This window comes from Dermacentor silvarum, chromosome 8, assembly GCF_013339745.2.
Source record: "Dermacentor silvarum isolate Dsil-2018 chromosome 8, BIME_Dsil_1.4, whole genome shotgun sequence".
NCBI classification, from domain to species: domain Eukaryota; kingdom Metazoa; phylum Arthropoda; class Arachnida; order Ixodida; family Ixodidae; genus Dermacentor; species Dermacentor silvarum.
The window spans coordinates 16,721,986-16,746,404 of NC_051161.1; the positions used below are offsets into that span (position 1 = coordinate 16,721,986).

At 47.7% G+C, this 24,419-nt stretch overlaps 1 protein-coding gene across 2 annotated transcripts in view; it reads left to right on the forward strand.

Annotated features, from left to right (window-relative positions):
- The window catches only part of LOC119460692 (uncharacterized), a 34,600-nt gene that overhangs the window by 2,444 nt on the left and 7,737 nt on the right, over positions 1 to 24,419 (forward strand). Inside the window, exon 2 of one of the 2 annotated variants that reach the window (XM_037721744.2) lies at positions 930 to 1,552. The exons of the other annotated variant lie outside the window; for it this stretch is intronic. Coding sequence (XP_037577672.1) covers positions 930 to 1,477 — 548 coding nt within the window. The 3' untranslated portion in view covers positions 1,478 to 1,552. Of the gene's footprint in view, positions 1 to 929; positions 1,553 to 24,419 lie in introns of those variants that run through there. 2 annotated transcript variants of the gene reach the window in all.

A 24,419-nucleotide genomic window follows, 5' to 3' on the forward strand; every position in this document is an offset into this window, starting at 1 on the left:
GGCTGATCTTTTGAAATATCACTTTTTTTTAATATGCTGCCCATTGAGTTATTTGGTGCATTATCGTGATAGCCCACGGGACAATGTCCGGAATTCATGGATACGAAATTAACTATATGGGTGTGCGAATGGCAGTTTTTGAAACCGAATCGAATATTTTTCGAGTATTTCTCACCACTAAATAGAAATTTTCCTATCCTGGTATTCACTGCACTAGAAAGTTTGTCATTAAACTGCACATTCAATGTGCAAGTGTAATGACAATATTTCTCGTGCTTTTAGTAAACCATGCTTTATAACGTCGTTTTAAAGCGTGGTTTATTAACTGCACGAAGAGAGCATCAGAAACAATTAACTAAGTACTTTGTTCGCAAGCTCAGGGCTATTCGGAGCATTCGCGGTCATGCATCATATATAGTCTATAAACGCAGCCTTGTTAACCAATTAATATATGTGTATACCTCCGGGACTAAATAAGAAATATCTCCTGGAGTTGGCAGAGCGGACAGAAGGTGCATAGAGCAATAGTGCAAAAGGTGCATCATATTATATTACAGAGCATATGACTTTTTCTTTTCGATGTGGTGGCGGCGATATTGAAGCATGCTGGTACATCGTACTGCATGATAGTTGGACATGGTTATGATCCGAGCCAGACTGAAGTAGATGGGGCGAGAAAACAACCGTTTGAAACGGGCTCGCAATTTGAAATGGCTACACGCGCATTACTCATTTATTTATTATTCACATGACGGGATAATAAAATGAGAAGCGCTGTTTTGGAAGGGTTCAAGGGCGATGATAAGTGAACAAATGACTCGAATCTCAGACGGCAAGCTATAGTGTTGGATGCAGCTATACTGATAATTCCGCTAATTATACTGCCAAATTATGTTTTCTAACCATGACATCTCCTTGTCTCCTCGCAGTGGAAGACGTCCTGGGTCTGCTGAACGACCGAGTCGACTCCGTCACCAACATGGCGCGCGCCTTCCTGGCCGTCTTCGTCGGCGCCTTCACCATCAACGCGTGCGCCGTCATCTTCATTGTGTTCGGTGACGGTCGCTCGCGTCGGTTCCTGTTCCCCCTGGTGGTGGTCTACGCGGCCTTGTACCTGGTCTTCAGCGGGCTGGCGTACCTGTTCCTCGGACTAAGCGGCACCGTGGCCGGTCGCGTGCGCACGCTGGGTTCCATCATGGACATCGCCTCAGTGACCGACATCTCGGACTCTGCCTTCTCCTACATCAAGGTGCACGAGCCGGAGTGCCGACTTCGCCTCGTGTGCGAGCTCTCCGAAAAAGCGATCGAGCGCGACCACATGTTCGCCCTGGTGCTTCGCGTCGTCAGCGTGCTGGGCAGCGCCGGCGGACCGTACGTTGAAGCGGTGCTCGGGGGTCTCAGCGGCCGTGGCTGTCACCTGCTGTTCTCGGAGTGCGAGTACTCGCCCTTAAGAAGATCCCTGCCATTCGTCGAGTAGCCCCCGATGTATATACATAAGTGTACGCAATCGATTAGTCATATTACCTATTTATTCGAATAAACAAGCCCAGTGTCATTCTCGTCAACACACGGTTGTCTTCTCTTTTTTTTTCACTCATCGCGCCTGTCGCGACAGTGCGAACGGTTCGTTCTGTATTGCACTGGCGGCATGGTCAGCGTGGTCAGACTGCGCGTGCGCAGCACCCTCCGGCAGCTTTGCGTCTTGCATGCCTCTTCTAGTGAGTTGGAATGTAGCGCGACATGCTGAAGCTCAGAAAAAATTGTTTAGCGTGAGAAAACTGACAGTCGCCTGCTTCGAATCAATCAAGTTGTCGTCCGGCACTGCCCATTCTTTCCAAACAGACCACTTGTATTTGCTTTAGATTTCTGTCATGATGCTTCGACAGCAAACCAAATTGAATGCTACAGATCTTATTTATCAGAGGCTCCTCAATATCGCTCGCCGACGCAGTTTTCTTTATTCTTCGCTTTTCCTGTGTAATCAAACATAGAATCGGGTCGAGTTAAAGCGACGCAGCAGCGTTGAGGTGTAGCACATCCAGCCTCGTGTTGTACGTGGCCGCCACATTGCCCAGCGTCCCACAGATGGAGAGAGCACCATACGCTCATAAAAAGACAATTGTCAAATTGTGTCTCATTAAAGAATTTCCGCGGTTTACACGTATTTGAGTAGGAAAAATCGTAGTTGCCCCGAGTTCTCTTTAGGATGGCTTTTTTGTACCTTTCGGCTACCTGGAATAGGCCGGGTGGCCGCCCACCTTCGGGCATTATCAGCTTGGTCTCTGTAATGAAGTTTATTCACACTCCCTCCAGCTTTCTCAGAACTATTACTACCGGCATCCCTTGCAGCAGCGGTGCACTAGTAAACTAGTGGTAAGATCGATCTATTCGGATACAATTCATATTATTTAGACAAACAAGAAAACTTGAACAAAATAATTGGGGCAGCGCTTGTGCAGTCACATTTCTCCCTTCTATGCAAGTTTACGTCTCGGCTTAAAGGAGTGCTCACATAACATTTCCTACTTTTTTTTCGTTAAATTTAAGTCCGAACACTGGAAATCCCGCTTTCCCTAAAATTCTGCATTATATGTTTCTTTTTCGCATCATTCGCCGCATCGGTATTCACAGAAACGCCGATACAGATCTAATGATAAACCCGCGGGTGCGGACAGATACGTTCAAGAAAGAAAAGAACGGGATGGGCGGCCTTATCTTTATGCGTGGGTCCTTGTTAAGTGTGCCTACTCGCGTCTCCAGCACTGCTTATATCACGGTCGCAAATAAGGAAATGCAGAAGGAACTAGGGCTGGAAGTTGGCCACCGGAAGCGGCAAGAAAAACGCCCGCCTGCTGACGTCGAGAGGGCAGGGGACGTAAAAGAATGCGGAGAACGAGAAATACACGAGAAGTGGGAGGCGCTACGGTAAGGATAAGTTAATTAAAGGGACCCTAAAACGATATTGACGAATTTGTACAAGCGCACTGAATCATTAGGGTAGATCCTTCTGATCATTAAGTGACGCGTAAAGCGTGTAATTGATTATACAATTTTAAAAATCTGCATGGCTACCGATCACCGCGGCGCCGCTCCCCTGTGTTTTCAGCCACCCCTCCAAATTAACGTGGTTATCCGATTGGCTATCCAGGTCGCGCCATCGATAATTTTTCCAACCTTATGGTGAATAAATGTTGTTCGTAATAGTTGGAATGTTGGTTAATTTGTTTCTATAAAAAAGTAACAGAGAATACACAGCGACCATTTATCACTGCACTCAAGCACTTCCGGCACACAGCAAGTGTCGTCTGCTTGTGTTACAACGTTCCCAGTGTTGACGCGAGCTCCGCGGTGAGTGCTGGTCTCGAGCTTTCTTTTCGCGAGCATCATGGAACGTCCTTGTTACGTTGTGGGCTGCAAATCTAGCGATCGGCGACATGTCAAGCTGCGACATCGCGTCCCTCTGCAAGGCAACATGTGAGCGCAGTGGCTGCAGCGCATCGGGCTGTCGGTATCCGATCGGCGCCAGTATCTACGCGTTTGCAGCCGTCACTTCACGCCGAAGGATTACTACCACGAAACAGTTTAGCGTGTCCCGTATTCGGGCAAGCGCGTGAACGATGATGATGATGATGATTTAATGGCATCCCATTTGAAAGGGGTGGTGACAAATAGTCACCTATAGCCTGCATGCTTGATAACCAGGTATGCTATACATGTTTTTCATTCTAGCATTTTTGTATACATCTCCATAACCTCTTTTGCTTTTTTTTCCTTTCAAAATCGCCTGGTTGGTCAAGCACAGAGCTAATATTGTTGTAACCAAGTGTATCCTACCTTGTTGCTGGTGTAAATTTTCGGCAGGTGCGTAATCGTAAACAGGTTGTTTTCTTAAATGTTTTACACTTGGCTAAAGCAACAGTAGCTCTGTGTTTGGCTGGATAAGCTCTGCGCCACCAGTTGGCTGCACCGTGCAGACCGCTCACGTTTAGCTAAAGCCCATTCATCACAGCGGTAGTAGTACGGGGGGACTTCAGTTTACGCCTTGGCCCATCCGTCAAAACGCTCAGCTCGCCTGCGGTTACCAGAATACCGGACACACTCGGCTCTGCATGTGACAGAATGTTTTTAACGCACACTGCTTGGATAGCTCTCGCGGGAGATAGACGGCTAGCGGAAGTAGGCGTTTTACTGTAGCTGTATCCTACGCGTCTACACAATTGGTCCAAACCGTTTCAAAGACCCTTTAAAAGGCACCTCATGCACAAGATCTGACCATTTTGAGCTGGCAAGCGCAGTGCATTCCAATGCGCGCTCATGGTCGTGTCTGCTAAGAATGACATCGCGACACGCGGCGAAAGGAGCTGAAATTACTAAATAAACGCCATTCGCCCTTCTAGATCGTCGCGCTCCAAGACGGGGTGGGGGGAAGGGGGTGACGTAAATCAGCAAGTGCGCCTGCGTAGTACATATCTATGCTGTGACGTCGCTCATAGTGACACGTGACACTTCGAGAATTATTAAAGGCAACATATGTTATTTGTGTAATCTGTTGCGTCAGTATATGAATTATAGTTTAAAGAAATAAAAACACACACAAACCAAATGTCTGCGTGTTTTCGTTTTACTTCGCACCGGAGCACGAGCGATGTTCTTCCGTTTCGTCTGCCTCTTCCCCCGTCGTGCAGTCTCACGCGCTGAGAGCGAAACTATGTACTTTTCTACCACGTTCCAGAGCGCGATCATGCTCTGTGATCTTCTTGCGTCTGCCTTAGTGTTCGTGTAGCACTAGCACTGGTCTCCAGGAATGCTCAATACATAATTAGCGATTATCAGGCGGCCATTAGAAACTATGCTAAGGGTAGGATCTTTCCTGCGGCGTTGCACATCATCAGAGTCAACGAAGCCCAATTCTCCAACGCAGAAAAGAACGGCAGACAATTGCTCTGCTTCCCATACGACTCCAGGCGTTTCCGCAGTCAACCTCAACGAGGTAGCGCACCGCGAAGCTCGAGGTCTTACTCGCCGAGCTGAGCAAGGAGTGGCTTCCATCGGTCAGGGGAACGCGGAGGCGGAAATCTGGAGAGAAAAAAGACAGATTAACAACATTTAGCGATATATATTACCAAATTCTATCAAAATTGGAGGCGAATATTACCACCGCCTCACACTAAACTGAACATAGCTGAGTCCGTTGCTTGGAGACGATTACAAACAGAAATCCATACGAGGCACATGCAATTAAAGACTTTCTACCCCGAGAAATACGCGAGCGATATACGCAAGCTATGCAAGTCTGCTAGAGCCACCCTTGAACACATGTTGTGGGGATGTAAAATATATCAAGATAAAATGGCTTTCTTAATTCTTTATGGGGTTTTACGTGCCAATGCCAGTTCTGATTATGAGGCACGCCGTAGTGGAGGGCTCCGGATTAATTTTGACCGCCTGGGGTTCTTTAGCGTGCACTACAACGCAAGCACACGGGTGTTTTTGCATTTCGCCTCCATCGAAATGCGGCCGCCGCGGATAAAATGGCAGTCTCCCCGGAAAATCTACGAGCGTGGTGGTCGGCCGCGCTGCTCAGCCCAGAACTCCAAGGCCAACTTTGGACCGTCCGGCGAGCCGTGGAGGCTGTGCGGGAGCAACAACTCGCAGTGGCCATCTAGGCGGCCCCAGGCCAGGGCCTCCCAATCGCCGGATTCCAAATAAAGTTGTCTCGTTCAACCAAGCGAGATCGAAGCTGTGTCCCCTGCGGTGCACGTCTCCTTATGCTTGGCAAAATACGTAGTTCTTTGAATCTTGACGACTGCATGGCTAAATGAATAAATCCATTTTAACGAAAATTCGCAAAACCAAATCCATCAAACACCGCACGTGCATGGGAATCGGAGTAGACTTCCCTTTGTAATGAAGGGTTGATCGAACTGGTAAATATACAGATTAATTACAACTCAAATGGACGCAAACTCATGCAGAATAAGACACACGACAAGCGCTGCCCTATGTCTTATTCTGCTTATGTTTACGCCATTGCAGTGTTCGCTCCTAAGAAATGTTGGTGACCTAAGTATGTGCGCTGCGCCTGTCTGACATGACAAATGCGTAAACTCACAGAAAGTGGTCCTCATGTGGCTGCAGCTTATGAGGTAACGAAGAGAGCTTGCCTGCGCGTGGTAAATCTACGCTCGGAAATCTAGAGACTAAATAACGAATAAAGGCCTGACAATTAACCAGAAGAGAAGTCCGGTTTGCTACCCTATACGTGGCAGGGGAAAAATAAATAAATTAGGGGGAGAGAGCATGGACAGCTGACACAGCCGGCGAAAACCATCGCGCACTATCACGCCACATGATTACATACGTGCAGCCCAATTAACACCAACTTAAGCTATGTAGTGCAGGTCTGTTGTTCATCAAAACTATATACAGCAGTGCTTATAGTCACCCGCTGTTGCATGCAATATGTTTTGAGGTGGGAATTCTAAAATGGTTTGCACTTATTGTCCGTGGTCAAAGTGAGCTAGCGCAGTTGCGAGCGATCTCTCGCAAAGTTGCTATGTGCGTATGAGCGTGGTTCGCATGCCGCGGTTGCCCAGTGGTTACATGGAGTTGCGCAGCTATAGCTTGACGTCGCGGGTTCGAGCCCGACCACGGTGGCCACAGGCCGACGGGGGCGTAATGCGAAAACGTTCGTGTAGCGTGCGTTGGGTACACGGTAAGGAACCCCAGGTCAAAATTAATCCGGAGTTCCTCTACGGTGTGCCTCGTAATCGGGGTGTGCTTCTGGCACGTAAAACCGCAGAACTTTATTAATTAATATTGCATGCCGCTGGCTCGAGCTTACGCGTCTCATTTACAATCTCTGACTTCTGAAAGGATATACCACGAGCTCCCTACAACCTGCAGAACTTATAATAGAAGGCCTTTTGACATAAAAGGTTCACTGGTAATTCTTAGTTTTCTCCGACTATGCTCGTTCAACCGCACAAAATATTTTTAGCTTAAGAACACATGTTCGAACCTGAATATGTTTGCAGATTTTAAATATAGAGGTTCAATTTTCAGAACCTTTTATTTATTTTTGTCAGTGGGAACGGCATCCGTGCAGACGGATAGCCCAGCCACATATATCGGGAATACTGCAGTGAAGCGCAGAGATGGCCCGATCACTTTCGGCTGAAACCGCACGAGCTGGCGAGCACCAACTCATCGTGCTTGCGTGACCGACACGAGATACTCGCCAACTCGTATGTTCAACAAGCTGTTTGTTGATCCGATTGTCATGCGAGCTTTGTGCGAGTGCCGCACGTGCTGGTCCCGATAACGGTGGGACCGAGCGTGTACGTGTCCATCCACACACACTCCGCGGAGACGACTTGCCCGTCCGCGCTGTCCAGGAGAGGCGCGCTCGAGCGGCCCAGTTTCCGGGGGCGGCCGGCACTCGCTATCAATCCGCCGGGCGCCCGCAGCGCACTCTCACGGTTTGTGACTGATTAATGTCTCCGGCGGGGACAATTTGGCCGCGCGCTTGTCTCATTAATGCGCGCTACGTCTCCGTCTCTCTCGCTGTCTCATTACGGGCGGGCGACCCCGTTCTGCGGCTCCTAATCGCCGCTCGCTTTTGCCACCTGCATCGCAGCGGTCATAGCGAACGGATGAGTTCATCGCTTGAACCCGCGCGAGGAAGGGGTCATCCCGGAGGGCGGGCACCGGCAGTGCGAGCACCTGCGTCATAAAATGCGCAATCAGAGCATGGCAGGTAGGTAGCGCTCCGGCGGGATCTTTAGAGCCGTTGTGGAGTGCCCCGGACAACCGCGGGAGTGGATATGTGCGGACGGAGACTCGGGATCAGCGGTTCCGCTTCCCCTTCGCCATTTAAGAAGCGCGAGAACATAGACGAGCTGACGGTTTCTAAACAGACAGGTTTATAGTAAAGGCAAAACGAGCCGACGATTTTTCCGCTTTAAACAATGATCTCTGCGCAAAGTATGTATAGACTCTGCAAACTCGGCCACGTGCAGTAATGTTGCCTTCGGAGTGCTTCTCTCCTTCACAAAGACGACAAGACAGAGCGCTGGCTATCACCTATTCAATGAGACAATTGTAAAGCAACATGAAAATCTCCCGATACAGCTTTCTGTTGCTCAATACGTGCTACATAAAAGTGCTTTTCCCAGCGTGCAAGAAGCCCGCGAATACACGCAAAGTGCCTCGAACGGCCAGTCGCGCGGCAATTCTGTGTGTATATTCACAGGCTTCTTTCACACTCGGAAAAACACTTTATGTAGCACGTATATATTTAGCAGCAGGAAGCTGTATCGGGATTTTTTCATGTTGCTCTACAATTTTCTCATTCCCACTTTTAATCTAATTGTAATATTTGACAAGTTTATAAATTAATTAAGACTAATTATGTAACTAGGCAGAATGCTAAAAATAATCCGAGTATCTCCAAGCGACGGCAAACAACATTACCTTGGTTCGGTCCATATACGTGGAATCTGCATATTTTTAAATCTCGGTTCATGATAGCTGGGACACCCTGTATGTTAGCGTTTGAGTGTTTCAACAAGTGTGCATCGTTTGTTTAGAGTGGTTTTGTTTGATGTGCGTTTCTTCAATTCTGAATGTTCGTTCTACACGAGCGACTTGTCCCTGTTTGTCTCCAGTCTGCCGGAATTCGTTAAGCTATACGAAATCACAGCCCTCGGGTAGAGTCACAGAATCGTGTGGTTGGAGGGTTCAAGGATATAAAAAAAATTTTGGGGAAATATAAGTTCGAACATAATAAATTGCAAATGTCGACATTAGTAGTGAGTTAATACACTTACATACAGTAAATTTTGGTAGCGAATGGGCTGCCGCCGAAGTGCTCCTCAACGTGACTGCGCTGTGGAAAAAACCGACCCCTCACGCCTGGCCATTGTGATCGTTCTATTTGTATAGAAACACAAACCAACGAAAGCTTATTTGTAAAAAGCAGTACTGAGTAAGATCACACTGCATGAACTCCGGACTATTTAGTCTCGGGACCACGCGGTCTTTACATTGAAGACAATGTTGATGGTCAATACTTGCTCTGCGACCCAATTTCGCATGCAGGCCAACCTCGGGGAAGCGCAACACTGGATTTCTTGTTCCTTGTTTGCTAAAAATGGCGGCACAGCCACGGCCGTACCCAGGAATTTTTTTCGTGGGAGGGGAGGAAGAGGGGGGGGGGGGGTTGTGTGTAGAACGGCTGCCATTTTGAATGATTTATACTGGCTTATTTTCGTGTGTGAAGCAAGAACATATCGCTTGCATATAATAATTAGAGAGTACTTTTAAATTAGTTGTACCTAAATAAGTAAAAAAATTGGTGTGTTAAACTTAAATTCTGGTTAAGGCAAGGAATCAAAGTTTGGACTATAACACCACCGAAGCTGGGGACACCGCAGGCTTTGTTTCATGAACGAAACGCGGTAACTGAACACGTGGTAACTGCTGGATACGTGGCTCTTCAAAGGTTTTCATGGCTTTCTTGTAATTGGTAAACGCCTTAGTTACGAACCAGCCCAAGGACTGGTGCTCCCCTTTTTCGGCGCTCTCGCTTGCGAAGACTACGCAATATTTGCATAACGCTCCATAAAGGTTGTCTGAATAAACAAGCCATGGGTAACGATCTACCCAGCGAGGTTGCAACTTCAGTTTTCTTTTCTCTGTGGCCGGATACTCATACTTAGCCGAAGGTGTGCAGGGATCAAGCAGCAGCCTCTCCGTCGTCTATGGATCAAGTGCAACAAGAATGTGTCGTTGCTATGCCCCTCACCCACCAATACCCGCCTTGCTTCGGTATTGCTCCGTGGCGAAGGCGTCACTTTGAAGTTGCACGGCGCGGACTGTAGAGCAAAGGTCACTTGGAGTTGCACGGCGGCCGCCATTATTTCTCGGTGGCGCGTGGTTGTCGTTCTTCAGGGACTACTGCGATTCGTTCTTGGGTGATTCACATACACCTGCGCGTTTCCCTGAGTTGCTACAGAAGCTTTGACGCACTTGGAATTCCAGCTGTGCAGAGAAAGGGGCAGTTTTGTCCCTTGACGGACTTAGCTCTTCTCCTCCGCCTGTTTCATCCGTTCGGAGTTTCTTGAAGTATGACGCAAGTTTCGTTTGCTTGGTTGTCGCAGCATGCATTTTCATTTTGCTACGCAATCCTATGCACGCAAACGGAAGTGGCCAGCCACTCCAAAGAGACACGTTTGTGATTGACTGGCGAAAACGTCAGACGAACGGAGAGAGAATGAACGCGCAGAGAATCTGCCCTGACCACCCTCTCCTGCTCCGCGCGTACAACTGCAGAATATCCTTCGGCTCCGCATTTTACTACAACAGTTGTTTTTTTCGATAATCCAACAGGAAGGAAAATGTCGGCTTCACTGCAGCAAGTTTTTGGTTGGTTGTGTTTTTCTCTTATCCGTTTTTATTGCGATAGCAATTATATGGACACTTTCACCGGATTTCTGCCGTCGGCGTCGCCGTGAGGTTCCGTATAGATAAAATCTTCGCCGCGCGCCGTATGCCCGAGCGGAAGCGTGCGGGGACGCACGCTTCCGCTCGGGACGCACTCAATCTTCCACGCGCAAGCAAGGAAGCGGGAAGCGAGCGCCGGAGGGAGCGGGGGGGGGGGGGGGGGGGCGCATTTCTACTCTGCCAACAACCGCGCTCGTCGCTCGCTCGCAACGTCTCTTATCTCCACACGGCTCTGACCTTTTATGCGCCGTGCATTCGCCGCTCAGTTTCCGTTGAAGCGATAGACCGCACGTACCTTCGCCCGCTGCGACGTATATGCGCTTACTGCCAGCGTTTTGACAGTCGTTGTCTGCAGTCATTCAGTGTGATCTATTCATGTTTGTTTGTGCGCGCTCACACCACAGTTAGTAATAGTCGGGCCACATTTTCCAACGCACGCTACACATGCAATGCTGCCCGGATCGGCAGTGCAGCGCTACAGGTGTGTCCCTTCGCACGCGCTGCCCACGGGAAGCGCTTCTCATCAACACCACCGTTTCACACGCGCCTTCTCGTGGTCATCGAGTCTCTCTTCATGTCGGTCTACTTACGCCGCAGCACACCTGCTTACTTAATCAGCTCATGTTTACTACAATTCATATTGCTACCAAAGTCGCTCACCTTACTTCGTATGACATTGCTGTGTTGCTATCGCATTCATTGATTCGCCCTTAGGGCGAAACTGTGACATTTTTTTTATTCTCCCATGAAAAGCACGGAAAAGCCACCTTCTTCTCTTTTCTCCCCTCAAGCCTACCTGCAGGTTTTCTTTTCTTTGTTTTCAGCATGCCACCCATACAGACAGAGCTGCGTGCTTGCTATCGACAGGCCGGCAAAGCCTGACCCACTCGTGTGGTCTGCGTATAGCGCTATACACACTGCTTGGGAACACTTGAAGCATATTTTTCATTGTGTTCTTTACATCCGCGCATCCCCAGTGGCAGCAATTATCCTTTGACGGCGTGTGTTCGCTGCCAAGTGCAATTGCTTAAAATGCCTTCCTCTCCACACAATCGCGGCTATCCTTCAATGTTTGCTTAGTCTTGCTTTTTTCTGCGGTAGGACCCGGGAAACGCGGATGAGTGACATGTCTCGGTGTGTCATTGTTCCGAAAATGACTGCAGACGGCTCGCTTCTGCCATCGAAAGAGAGGTACGCGTTTTTCGCAGGAACTCCGACAACTGTGGTCCGAAAAGGCGGAAAATTTCTCGAGTGGCAATGGGCAGTGGAAGCATCTGAACTAATAAAGGAGCCGCTACGGGGTGAAAGCCGAAACAAAAAATGAGACGCGAAATAACGGGAGGGTGATGTTCAAGGCTGTGCAAGGCGGGCGGACGGGAGAGGGAGCGCTGAGCTGGTCTTGTAAAAGGGAAGGCTTGAGGAAAGGAAGAAGAGGGAAGTAATAGGAAAGTTGCAGTGTATGAAAAATTTTGGCTACTGGTGGTCGCTGTGAAGGCGTGTTTTAGTATCGACCAAAAAGCTAACTTACGAATTCTTTTTTTTTTTTTTTGGAGTGGGGAGGTCAGGACTCCCTCAACTCCCCCTAGTTACGGCCCTGAGCAGAGCCATGATCTATTACAATCACGGAGCAGAACATTCGAAATTATCGAATAACGAATTGAAAAGTATCCGATTCGATTCGAAGACTGAATCGAGTGATCACTATTTCTAAGTGCAAATATCAAATATTGCAAAACGTCAACTGCCCCCAAATAAACATAAAATTGGATTAAAAGTACACGGTAAATACTTAATCCCCACGGGCATAGTATAGACATAAAACATGAGAACTTGCGCATTGGAGCAAGCTACGTCACCTATTTCAATTTTTTTATTGTGCTCGAAAGCCAGCGCGCAGAGCATTAGTGTATATCATCAGGTATTCTAAGGCATCTTTTCGCATTCACGCCGTTGTGGCTCCAGTTAAAGTTCTTTAAAACTTTCTAAGTTCAGCCTATGACTCTTTTATAGAATGCAATGTAGTTCATCTTCACGAATAAAGCATAAACTAGGCCTACGCAAATGCCGTAAGATTGAATGCGTCACGCCGAGCTTGTGCGACAACTTCAAGTCGGCGTCGGGGTGATGCGTCTTTCGCTATTGTGACTTTTTCAACTTACCAAGCTGAGAGTGGCTTTTTATTTTAAATTATTGTTGTTATTTCGGAAGGGTAATTTACCAAAGCAATGCAGTTGTATTCACTTTTTTTTTTTTTTAAACACGACCCTGTTCGTAGAATAGAGCCGCCGTGCGCTAAGACTTCGGGAAAAGTCTGAACAAGCCGCGCTGGCAGAGAAATGGCAGAACGTGACATTCAGTTCCGCAGAGGAAATGCACATCACGATCTCGGCATCAAGAGACCCCAAAAAGACGTATTAATAATGAAATAAAACAAAAGAGTGACACAGACGACGGCGTCACACTCCCGTAAAGTACACTGCATGAAACAGTGTGTATTCGCGGTGACAAAAAGGGGGCGGACAAAAAGGAGAGACTGCGAAATCATATTATGCAACGACGTCGCAAGAACGCGGAAAAGTACGTAGCGGAAAGGTGCTGTCGAAACGCGGGGAAGCAATGGCTACACCTGGAAATGTACAGTTTAGCATATATGTATAGCAGAGAAACAATTTAATGCGCGCCTTTAAAGTGAGAGAACATTGTCTGCACAGCATGCACCAACATACCAGAGCGCGTCGTCGTATACATGTGACAGACGAATTTACCACTTACAAAACAAAAATAGCTGTAGCGAAAATAGACAGGAAGACGTACTTCAAGTGTTTATAAATTCGCACCAGTGCTTGTGGCGAATACCATTGTTGAACATCATTGGGCAAGGCAGGGCAATCACAAAGCAGATAAATAACCTAAATGCGAAAGATTGCTAAAAAGAGCCCGAATATGCTGAGAAGTACATCCGCAGTTAACTCGCATTAAGGGTATGGACTTGCAACTAACCAATAAACACTCACATTCGGATGATTACGTAAAACTTACAATAATCTATAACTAGTACAATAACTATAACTAGTACAATAATCAACGATGCATCGCACGTTCGTTTTTTGTTTCAACGTGGTCAGTAGGGACTTAGTAGAAATTGTGACTCCGATCACTGGAGTCGGTTTCAGTATTAGCAAATAAAAGCTCGGACTCCCTCCCACCTTCCGCTCTTACAAGCTAGCTTTGTTTGCGTGAACTCAAACTGAGCAGTTCGTGTCAGGAAACGGGCTGACCCGCGGGACCGACTCAAACGCGTTTACATGCATTTCGTCAGCCGAATAGATCGTGTAAATCCACTCCTTGTATAGTGGTGGGCTGACCCAACCCACTCTGACGCTTCCTCGGTCCAACCGACCCGCAAACGCTTAAGTGAAACGCCGGAACTTTGTCCTAGCTGTTCATGCAAAACTAGCTCGAAGAGGCGAGCTGGGCGAGTTAGTCGGTTAACTTCATAGAAAACAAACAGCGCGAAAAGAACAGTGGACTGAATAATAACAATAACAGCGCCCATATCGTCTGGCCTATTCATCCTCTGTTCCTGTCGCACTGCGTTTTCCATACAATGACAAAAGAAGCGGTTGAGGCAAACGAATGTCGGCTGTTCGTTATTCTATCAAAACTAAAAAAGCGTCAAATTATATAAAGAAATGCAGTCGGTGGAACAGGAGATTGGCGAAGGAGTGCGTACACATTAATTTTGTGAAGAGCGGGAACCACGGAAGCCCGCGAGATTTTGGAGAATGAGGGGGTAGACAGGTGTTGCTATATATAGCTGCAGGCGGTGCCAGTGCCTTGCGAGAAAGTGCCGGTGAACTCTTCGCCAAAGCGCCACCATTTAGATTCGTCACTCAGATGCCACGAGGTTGAACAAGGAATGCAAGTATGTCGAAACTTGCATCCATATATCTAAAAACGGGACGCGAGTCAGAGAAGCCATATTTCTGTAGCTTTCAGTCGGTGCTTCTCCGGAACATATATAGAGCGAGAACCGCTATTCGGGACACTAAGTACGGCAATCGTTATTGCTATCTATAGGATTCTGGCCAACAAAGAGTGCATGACAGCAGTTCACCCGTCCTTCCGAACGCGGTCCCAACGACAGTTGACGGAGCGATCACAATGGCTCGCGCACTTGTAGACAATTACTGCGCCGTGAACACTCTCTGTACACGGGAACCTAGCCTGAACAAGTTAGACCAATAAAAGAGCGACCCATCAAACATACGTTACACTGCCACGATCTTGTCTGAATCGACAGTGGTCCCGAAAGGTCGCCGTCAGAGGTGACAGTGAAAAGCAGAGCAAGGACGCGCCTGGCTTTGGAAAGTCTATAAACAACGAACTGGCCGACTCTGCACGTAAGGTTCCTATGTAGGCGGGCGAGGCCCGGACTGAAGAGCGAACCACTTGCGCGAGAACAGTTCGATGCGGTGATGTCCGCCGCGTCTCACGCGGGCCGCGGTGGCAACAAAAAGTGCATTGCAGCAGTTGCTTCGGCACCGTGATGCAATCGGGGGCGTGCTTTCAAGGACTGTATAACAATGTGACATGGTGTCTATCCCCCTCCGTACTGATGGCAGGCGTGATAGTGCACAGGCGACATTATATAGTGGCGACGCGGCCAAATCATATGGCGCGAGCCAGTCGATCGGGCTCTTGCGTCGATCGATAGGGCGCCGAAGCCAGAATGACCAGCGCAATTGTCATTTTACTCGAATGCGACTGGTAATGGTGGCGTGAGGATGATTTCGCCGTACGAGTTTGAGCACACGTCGGCGCCTGTACGCCTGCCACACCGGTATGCGACACAACAAAGCATGTGCCTTTGAATCCGGCCGCTCTTGTTGCTAACAGTCGAGGAGGATTGCAGGCTGGCGGAAAGTGCATTGTCTGTCTCACTGTAGAGGTTGGACTTCATCAACTTTCAATTATATCGCCCACTCTGCAAGCGCTCATTGTCCGGCCAGCAAAGGGCAATAAATTGCTTACGCTACAATAACATTCTCAGAACGCACACCAGCGACAACTAGTTTGCCGCGACCTTCAAACAAGCAGTTGTCAACTTTTATGCAATCGCTTCTTTTGTATTGCTATTCATGCTCACATGTAAATTCCAGATCTCTGTTTAATTGACCTTCTCTAGTCATCAAGGTGTCCACAGGAGATTTAAATGTTTTCGAACTGTTGGTCTCTTTGCAGTCGACAAATGCATCGAAATGTTATTTTCGCTATTGTCAAGTTAATATACAAACAAAGAAGTGGCCATAACCACCATAGTTCAGCCATAGTGTATTGCTCAGTTCCGTAATATGTATTTTTCTTATGGCACATCGTAGACTATAAGGTATTGAATATTTCTAGCCATGTTCATTGTTCATTGCCATTGATCCATTGTTCTTGCGTGTGAGCATGCGTGTGTATGTGCGTGTGTGTGTGCGTGTGGTCGCGCGCAATATGGCGTCATTTGAGCCTTGTTTTCCTGCTAAAAATAGTATAACGTTACTTAATGCACTTTTTTATTATTTCGGCCTTTTGACTCACGTTCTAGTTTCAGTCCCCTGGCAGGAAACAAGAGCCAAGCTTTACCGGTTCTGGTTGTCTTTAAAACACGGTCGGCACGAGTATCGGGGGCCCGTGACAGCTAGGCAACGCGCGTCATCGGTAATGTAAGCCTGTCCAATAATAGGCCACGCTTGGGAAAAGAACAGAATGCTTCCTTCAGTGCTCGCGCAGGCCAGGACCACCAAAGACAGCAGTCGTGTGTCCAGTGGGTCCATCCGCGTTGTTCCACCTTGGCGTCGGCGTGACCCTGCCTAAAAAAAGTCGAGGCATCCGTGCTATTTGCCCTTGCACCTATGTGTGCGACGCCTCGCACGAAATTACACCCGCGGCCAGCAGCAGCGACAAACAGCAGCGCCCACCTTTCGCGTCTAGTCTTCATGTAGGACAGCGAGGTATACATTTACGGTGCAAGCCGCCTGTGTACCGCATCGTGGCGAACATAAGCCCTCTCCAAAGCTAAACGCCCGTCTGCTGAATGCGTCTTATCGCCTGCCAAAAGCCGCATTTCAACACTGTGAAAAGAAAGAAAGAGACCTAACCTTTGCACCTGCACCGGAAGCGAGCTTCGGTCAAAACAGAAAGAAATAACGGGGCACGCGCGTTCACAAAACATCTTACGTAAGAGTCATCCGCTATTGGTCATTACAGCGACGATCGCTTCATTACCATAGCGATCGCTGTCACAAGTGGCTGGCGCCCGAACGCCAGTCAATCGGGGCACGCTCGAACGTATAAGATAAAGTTTCGTGAGTATACGAGCCCGGTTATCTGGGAGAAAAAAAGAAATAGTCAGAAGGATCGTGAGGCGCCGTTGTCCCGTGGAAATTGGGAACAACCCCCAAATCCACTTGCATATATATCTGTCGATTTACCCTGGATATCTTTGCGGCACCGCGCATAATTACGCAGGACCATGTACATAAGGTCGGGTTATGGCACGCGCTTGCTATCGCACCGCCAACGTATTGTGGGGGCGCTCGTGATGTGAAAGGAGGTGAGCGAAAACAAAAAGGCAGGCGAAGTCAGTCGGTGCGTCTAGTAGTATACGGGTTCTTTTATTTATATTGGCAGAAAGTTAAGTGGTTCTTTCATTTATACCGACAGCAAGTTGAAATAATTGGTAGGAATTCATGTTATAATTTATTTATGTATCAATTCACGTTGTTCTATTTATGTATCAAATGTGAAGGAAATGGAAGGAAAGGAAATTAATCCCGACTGCACTGTCTAGCTACTTCTGCACGTGAACAGAGGTCAGCAGTTGGGTTTAGTGGTGAGTGAATGGAGAGGAATATAGAATAAAGGAAGGGAACTGCAACACAATACAATAGAAGATTATTCAATGTTTGGCACAAAGCAAGGGATGATGAACCGCAATATAAACAGCAGCTTGACTGGGCTTCCACCGCCCCTTCTGAGACGCGCAGCCGTGAGTCACTCGACTCATGTCACCGTGAAAACCCCAGTTCGCTTGTAATGTCACTTCAAAAAAAAAAAAAAAAAAAGTGTTTGTAAGCCGGCCCCGCACCACTGGGGGAAGGGGGGGGGGGGGGGGGGGCTGTTTAGTAGCTGGAGTCCACGGTAAAATCACAAAAGAGGCAGTGCATGCGTTGGTCCTCTTTTGAAGTCAGAGAAGCGCATTAGTTTTGAAAAAAGATTCAGGAACAAAGACTCGAGACTTCGGCGCATAAAACGTGCGTTAATACAGTAACACGATCGGACAGCCGAGGCCTAGCGCTTTCATTAGCGCACCGTCGTGTCATCTCCACGAGCGTCCAGGCTGCTTCTATAAAAAAAGAAGAAGAAGAAGAAAGTGTACGAGAGGGAGAGAGAGCGCAGTCGGCCACGCTGGGGGGAAACTTCGAGGAAGCGGCGGGCGACCCGGAGGTCTACCCTCGTTGCTCTTTCCGTGGCGCATCAAGGAGGGGGGGCCCGTTTCCTCCTGTAATGATGCCGGCCACTTCCACCACCAGCACCACTCTCGGCTGCCGCTGTATGCTACGGTGTACGCGTGCTACAAGCGGCAGCAAGCAGTGGCACGAGTAGCGGGGGCTTCTGGCGGGTGCATGCCAGACAATGCCTGCATTGTGTGCCCCCCCGTCCTGGCCGAAATTGAGTCTCGACTCGCCGCTGGGTCCTTCCGCGAAATTTGGTTGGGGGGAGGCCGATATCTTGAAAGCCAAAAATGCACGAGAATACGGCGGGGGAGTAAGCCGCGCGATGCTAGAGAGGCATTGAGTTTGGGCTGTAGTCTGCGGTATTTCGAATGGGTCAGGGTAACTAGGGCAAATTTTATGCATTAGCTAGATCTTATCCTCCTGCCATTCATAAGACAGGGTAGCATAGAAGAAGCTGCGGTACCGAGAGGACCGATCATGAGTAACAATTGTAAGAAACCAACAGAGAAGGCAATGAATAATATCCTAAATCAACAGCTTTTTAAAATTTATTTTATTCGTATGAAACTGTGCCAATAATTCAAATGACGCTTAAATTTACAGCCTTCTTAAAAAAAAAAGCAAACTGAATGTTCAAGAAAAGATAACCTCGCTCGAAATATAAATCATTGCACGCTTCATGAAAAGTTTGTGGGTTCGGCTTTCGTGCACCAGTGGCCAAGTCGTGTTTACTTTACTCTCTCTCTCTTTTTTAATGAAGACTATGAAGTTTATCGCAAATTTATCCCTCATCTATAATTAGTTCTACGTTATAATAACGAACTGCTATTTCCACTATGCCTTAATGCACCTCAATTACCCTCATCTACTTGTTGTCCAAATCCACGCCCCCAGCGAAGTCTTTCTCTGGACACCTTAACCACATCTCGAAGGCTATGAATTTGCTGGATACATACACCGGAAGCGATTCTGAAGCCGGAAACACGCCATGGGCGCCATGTTTTAGACATCACCTATTGTAGCTAATAAAAATTGAACCCCCTCAGTTTTACAGACTGTTCTCGCAAATTGGTAATTTTGACTCTACGTATACATTTCACGCTGATGCTCCGTATCGATCTCCTCCTAAAGCCTAACTCAAATGATAAATGTTGTATCTTTGCACCTTCATGATACTTCAGATACTTCATGAATTTCTAATATTATCAATTACCAATTATTCCAAACAACCTGGAGTTCCTTCTCGTCATTCACATCTTTGTATTCTGCTCCCCCCCAAAAAATGCAGATGCCGTGCTGGCAAGGTGTGTGACCCGCGACATCATGCTCGACCGCAGAACACCAAAGCCACCATCGAATTCGCAAACCAAGCAGAAACAGGATGTATAACCACAGCGCAATCGCGGAATCTGCACTCGGCGTTCATTGTTACAAAAAAAAAAAAAAAAGAAAAAAAAAGAAAGAAAAAACTAGCTTTTTTTTCTGTTAACGCTTTTGTTCTTATGCATACGCGAGGTTACCGCTGAGCGTGGAAATCTTGTTTGACCTCTTTCGCCTTGATGTGGCCTACACGAAGCACTTTCTTTTTTAAAATCCATCTTGCAAGCTCCGCGTCGCGTGCGTGTGGAGCGGCGGACGAGGACATAGTGCCGCTGGACTGTCCTCCATATGCCCAGCGAAGGCGACAGCTACGCTATACAGACTTAGGGATCTGGGCAATCGGACACTGTCACTTGGGACCGTACTTGGACCACGGCCACTTGTGGCCTTGAAATGTCAGCTTTCGTCGCAGTGAAACACTTGTTTATTAAATACGGATGGGTGCGCGAAATACTACGATCTTGTGCAGTGGCCCGCGTTTGGTATTGATGTTTCGTCCTTTTTTTTTTCTCTCTTTTTTTTTCTCTCACTGTTGAAAGTACGTGTTATAGTGATTGCGCGTGCTATAATGTCTTTTTTTTTACTTTTTGCTTTAATTTATTCACTTAATTCAAAAGCAAATTTACATTCTACAAACGAGTGAAGTGGAGTGGCTGGTGTCATGCTATATAGCTGTTTCCAACCTTCTGTTCTGCTAAAAAGGCAAAATCAGAAGAAAAAGAAAAGTATCGTTGGGCGCATGAAAAAGTGAAAATGAAAGAACAACAAAGTGCGCTACGAATAAAACTACTGCAATACATTCGTAGGGAACGGGAAGTTGATATCTTTCTTGGTTGGCCGTGCTACGTTTGTCCTTCGACAGGCAGCACCGTTGCTGGCATGTCAAGGTTGCTGCCGTATGATACCCAGAAATTGCTCGATGTCTTCAAGGCTTTCATCGGAACTGCACATCGCTTACTGCTCTTTGACCTCATACAATTAAAGTGGGTGGCGGGATTGCCCTGCTGCTGCTGCCCCTGCGCTTAAACATAGATCCCTCGCGGGCGAAATTGAGGAAATGGCAATGGCGGCTAGATTGCCGGGATGTGCAAAATTTCGGCGATCCACCAATACTCTGACTTACCTGTCGAACACGGAATGTATAAGCGTCCACTGACTCCTATGCCGTAGGTCTGCGCGCGGTTGTCTCAAATTGTGGGTGACACACATGTATTTCTCACACAATGGCACGTGCTGACGGCCTTATCCACGGAAGTCCGGAACGCAAGGTTTCTTCTGTCAGCGCGTGTATTCAACCGTCGAGGAGAGCATCAAACCTGTACTTTCGTGGGAGTGTTATATTGCCTCTCTTTGAGTGTTCAATGCGTGTGGTGCCCTTGTTCATGAGGCCACGCATTGTCTTAAAAGATCCGTGAGATGAGTCAATCGGCTTGACCTGGCTGAGCATGACGCTTGATCCGCATCTCAACCGTTAGCGCCGAACGTGCTGTGAATTAAGAGGCTGAAAACTTGGATTTAAAGCGTTACGTAAAAAAAAAAAAAAAAACATTATTTCAAATATTCTGACGCCGGTATTCCAAGTAATTAGACAAATTTATGCAAATGAATTCAACGTCCCCTTTAGCGACGGTAATTTTATATACAGTTTCACTTATTCGGGCGCGGGAAGATCTCCAACGGCAAAATAATACAAATCTATATACAAACTTATCTACACTGATGATAAATTGACGGCTACCATTCATCACTCAGGTAAATGTGCTGATTTCATTGTAATATATGAATTCTGACTTGAATAATTGCAAATTAGCACCACAGATTCATCATTTCTATTTTCCAAAGTGACAGTTGTGATAAGTGGTCCAAGGTTTACACGGGGGAAAGTATGTGGCGCAAAACACTCTGCTCGGCATAGAAGCGAGCAAGACCAATAAAGAAGTTCGTGGTGTCATTTTTATACCCAGGACCCAAGCACGCTGCACAGAATCTCACTTTATTTTTGATGAACCTGGACATAAGCCCAGCGCCTTTTTATAGACCAGACCCGCTAAATAGCTCCCCGGGCTTATACTGGTGTCCACTTAGTGACCCCTCAGGACGAAAGCTCTGTGTTCTTAAGTTTTGAGTGAGAAGAATCGGTCGAAACGAGAGGCTTGATTTTTTGTTAGCAACACCCACATGAATCCAAGAGACAATGACGCCAAGGAAAGCAAAGATGAAATTAACTATTAAAAATTAAAATGTAGAAGTAATAAGGAAAAGTAAAATGAAAGCGAGAGACAAGACAAATTTCCACTCATGGTAGCCGAACCCACAACGCCTGCATGACGCGTGCGATGTACTACCAACTGCGAATCCCACGCGTCATACGAAGGTATAGTGTGTTCGGCTCCCATCGGCGGTAGGTTCTTGTCTTACACATTCATTTCCCTTTTCCTGTAGTGTTTGTCCGTTGCAATGAAAAAGAAGACATAATTAATTTTTGCTCTGATTGCAGTGAATGGTGTGAATCCAACAGACAATGATCTGTTAGACTCATATGAATGTTCCTTCTGACGCACACAAGCAAAAGACGAACCATAACGGCCATGTCGCATCTTCCTCTGTGACAAGAGCTACGCGCAAGCTCGAACCCGAGCTCGTTACGCCAGAACGCGCCATCATTTCGCACGTGCTCGCGAACCGAATCCATTCATATGCGCGCTGGTTGCATAATTTGATCACCTCGACCCCTCCCACGCAGTATCTAAGTTTTCCTTGAAGCCATGTTGGCTTCAAGGGTTACCCTCGGACTCCCGGCCAGACGGAGGAGCCTCTGAACCAATCATTACCGTGTTACTATATATACAAACATCTCAGCGGCCCAGCAAAACGCTCACTGAGATTGAGAGGAGAATGGTCGTTAACAGCTCATCCCGAAAGAAGCTTCCGTTCGTCGAGCGGTGTGCAGAAATGGATACTTTCAGTGATACGTACGCGAACGCGCGCTTCGTCTTTATATACTCGTACAAGCGTATGCACCGACGGAGGCGTACACACCGCCAGTAATGCGCTGCGGCAAATGACTCGCTTTCGCGACTAATGGTCGAAGCAGCCGTAAACCCTGAGCTGCCGAATTTCCGCCCCGCAGCGAGAGAAGATTGTTGTGTCTCTCACTTTCGTCTTTCCCCTATTATTGCTTCTCACTTTATTTTCATTTTTTTTTTCAGAGGTATCCTTGAAGCTCTCCATAGCACGAGCTGAACAAGCCGCGTTTGTCTGTGGCCCCAGCGTGTCAGCGCGTCAGGAATCGTTGATACGCATTCCGAGATTTTTTTTTTCCCTCTTCAAGCATGAAGTCACGAAGCTCCCCCGTTGCGCATTCTCCCGCAATTTTCTCGATGAAGTTTCTTTCGAACAATCCGCGTCACATCGCTGACTTTCGCAAGTCGAATCCGCCGAAAGCAACACCACCTACCGCGACGCAGGTTCTATCACATGAGACCTTCACGTCTCTCTTTAACGATTGGTGTGGGAGACGTTGCATAGCCGCTATTTGTTAAGCAACTCGAGACTTCGGTCGTGCGAAGACTGGGTATGCGTCTGACACGGGTCTCATTACGAACCGATTGGGTATAAACTCCGTTTCGGCCGCGAGATACGTGGTGCGAAGTCGGTCAGAGCGTAATGAGCGGCGTTTCTCGTTTTAAAGCATGCTCTCGAGCAGGAAAAAAAAAAGAAAATGCATATGATATGACCCTCAACTTAGACCTCACCAAGAAAGAGATGCCACTTGAAAGAGAGAAAGAACAAGGAGAAAAGGGAAGAGAGCTAGTTCCACCAGACGAGCGTCCGCGGTTTGCTACCCTACACAGGGGGTGAGAGAAAGAGGGAGAGAGTGAACGCTGCGTGCACGCGGAAGGACTATAAACGGCCACTCAGTCCGGTGCACTTCAAGAACTGCGCCAGAGCAAGGATAGCCTTTCGCGCTATAGCGACGGATGTGGGTGCACGGTCCGAAAATGACTCGATCAGAAAATGACTCGAGTCGAGTCGGCTTAAAGCTGTCCGGAGAGTGAGGCGTTGGACGTCGTGGCGAGGACAGATACGCAACAGGTGCTCAGTAGTTTCCTCGCACCTACAGGATTCGCAGGTCGGGCTATCGGCCGTTTCCATACAATAGAAGTAAGCGTTCGTAAACGCCACTCGCAGTCACAAGCGGCACAGCGGCGCTCTTTCGCAGCCGGCAAGATGGTACACGTCGTGAGGGGTCCAGCTTACGCAGTCGCCAATTGTGAACGCTCGGAGAACCTCAGAAACCTAGTGTATTTTTGCGGGCAAGTAATACGAAGTTCCTGGCAGCGTCCGCCCTTGTCAAAGGTATTGGAAGCGTCTGGGTGTCTTCGTGAGCATGCAGACAATTAACACCTCCGAGAACTATTTGAGGCAGACCGGGAAGCCTTGTCAGCGGAGTCGCTGCCTATATACGATGTCACAGTGAGCCGGAATCCACTTGAGGATGACTCTTCATTAACCCTATGCTGTTAATTTTACGCGAATGCATACTCTTTTGCGCATGTTTGAATGAGCCTACGTACTTCAACCGAGTACGCTGTGCAAAAGTCCGAAATTGGACGCTATAGGCGTCCCGCGTCAGAAGTTCCTATCATATACGTATATAATGCTATTAGCATTCTTTGGGAGCTGCCCCCAGTTTGCGGTATAATTTTATCTATTCGTGTGTGATCTAGATGTATGTCCACGTCGGTCTAACCTCTTTCCCGCTCGCTTGTTTCACTGGGTAGTAAAGGGTCAACCGGAATAGAGCATCGGGTGCTGTGTTGACAACACCTCCTAGTTCAAAACCGACGCCTTAGACCAACTTGGGTCATGGCTATGTAACACTAGGTGTATGCATTCCTTCAATTACCCTCTTTCACGTCAACTTGGTCCTAGGTGTGTGCTGCACTGGGCATACGTGCTGCAGGGAGGGAGGAAGTGTGATGAAAAGCTTAGATTGTTGTCCGTATCTTAATTGTCCACAATTTC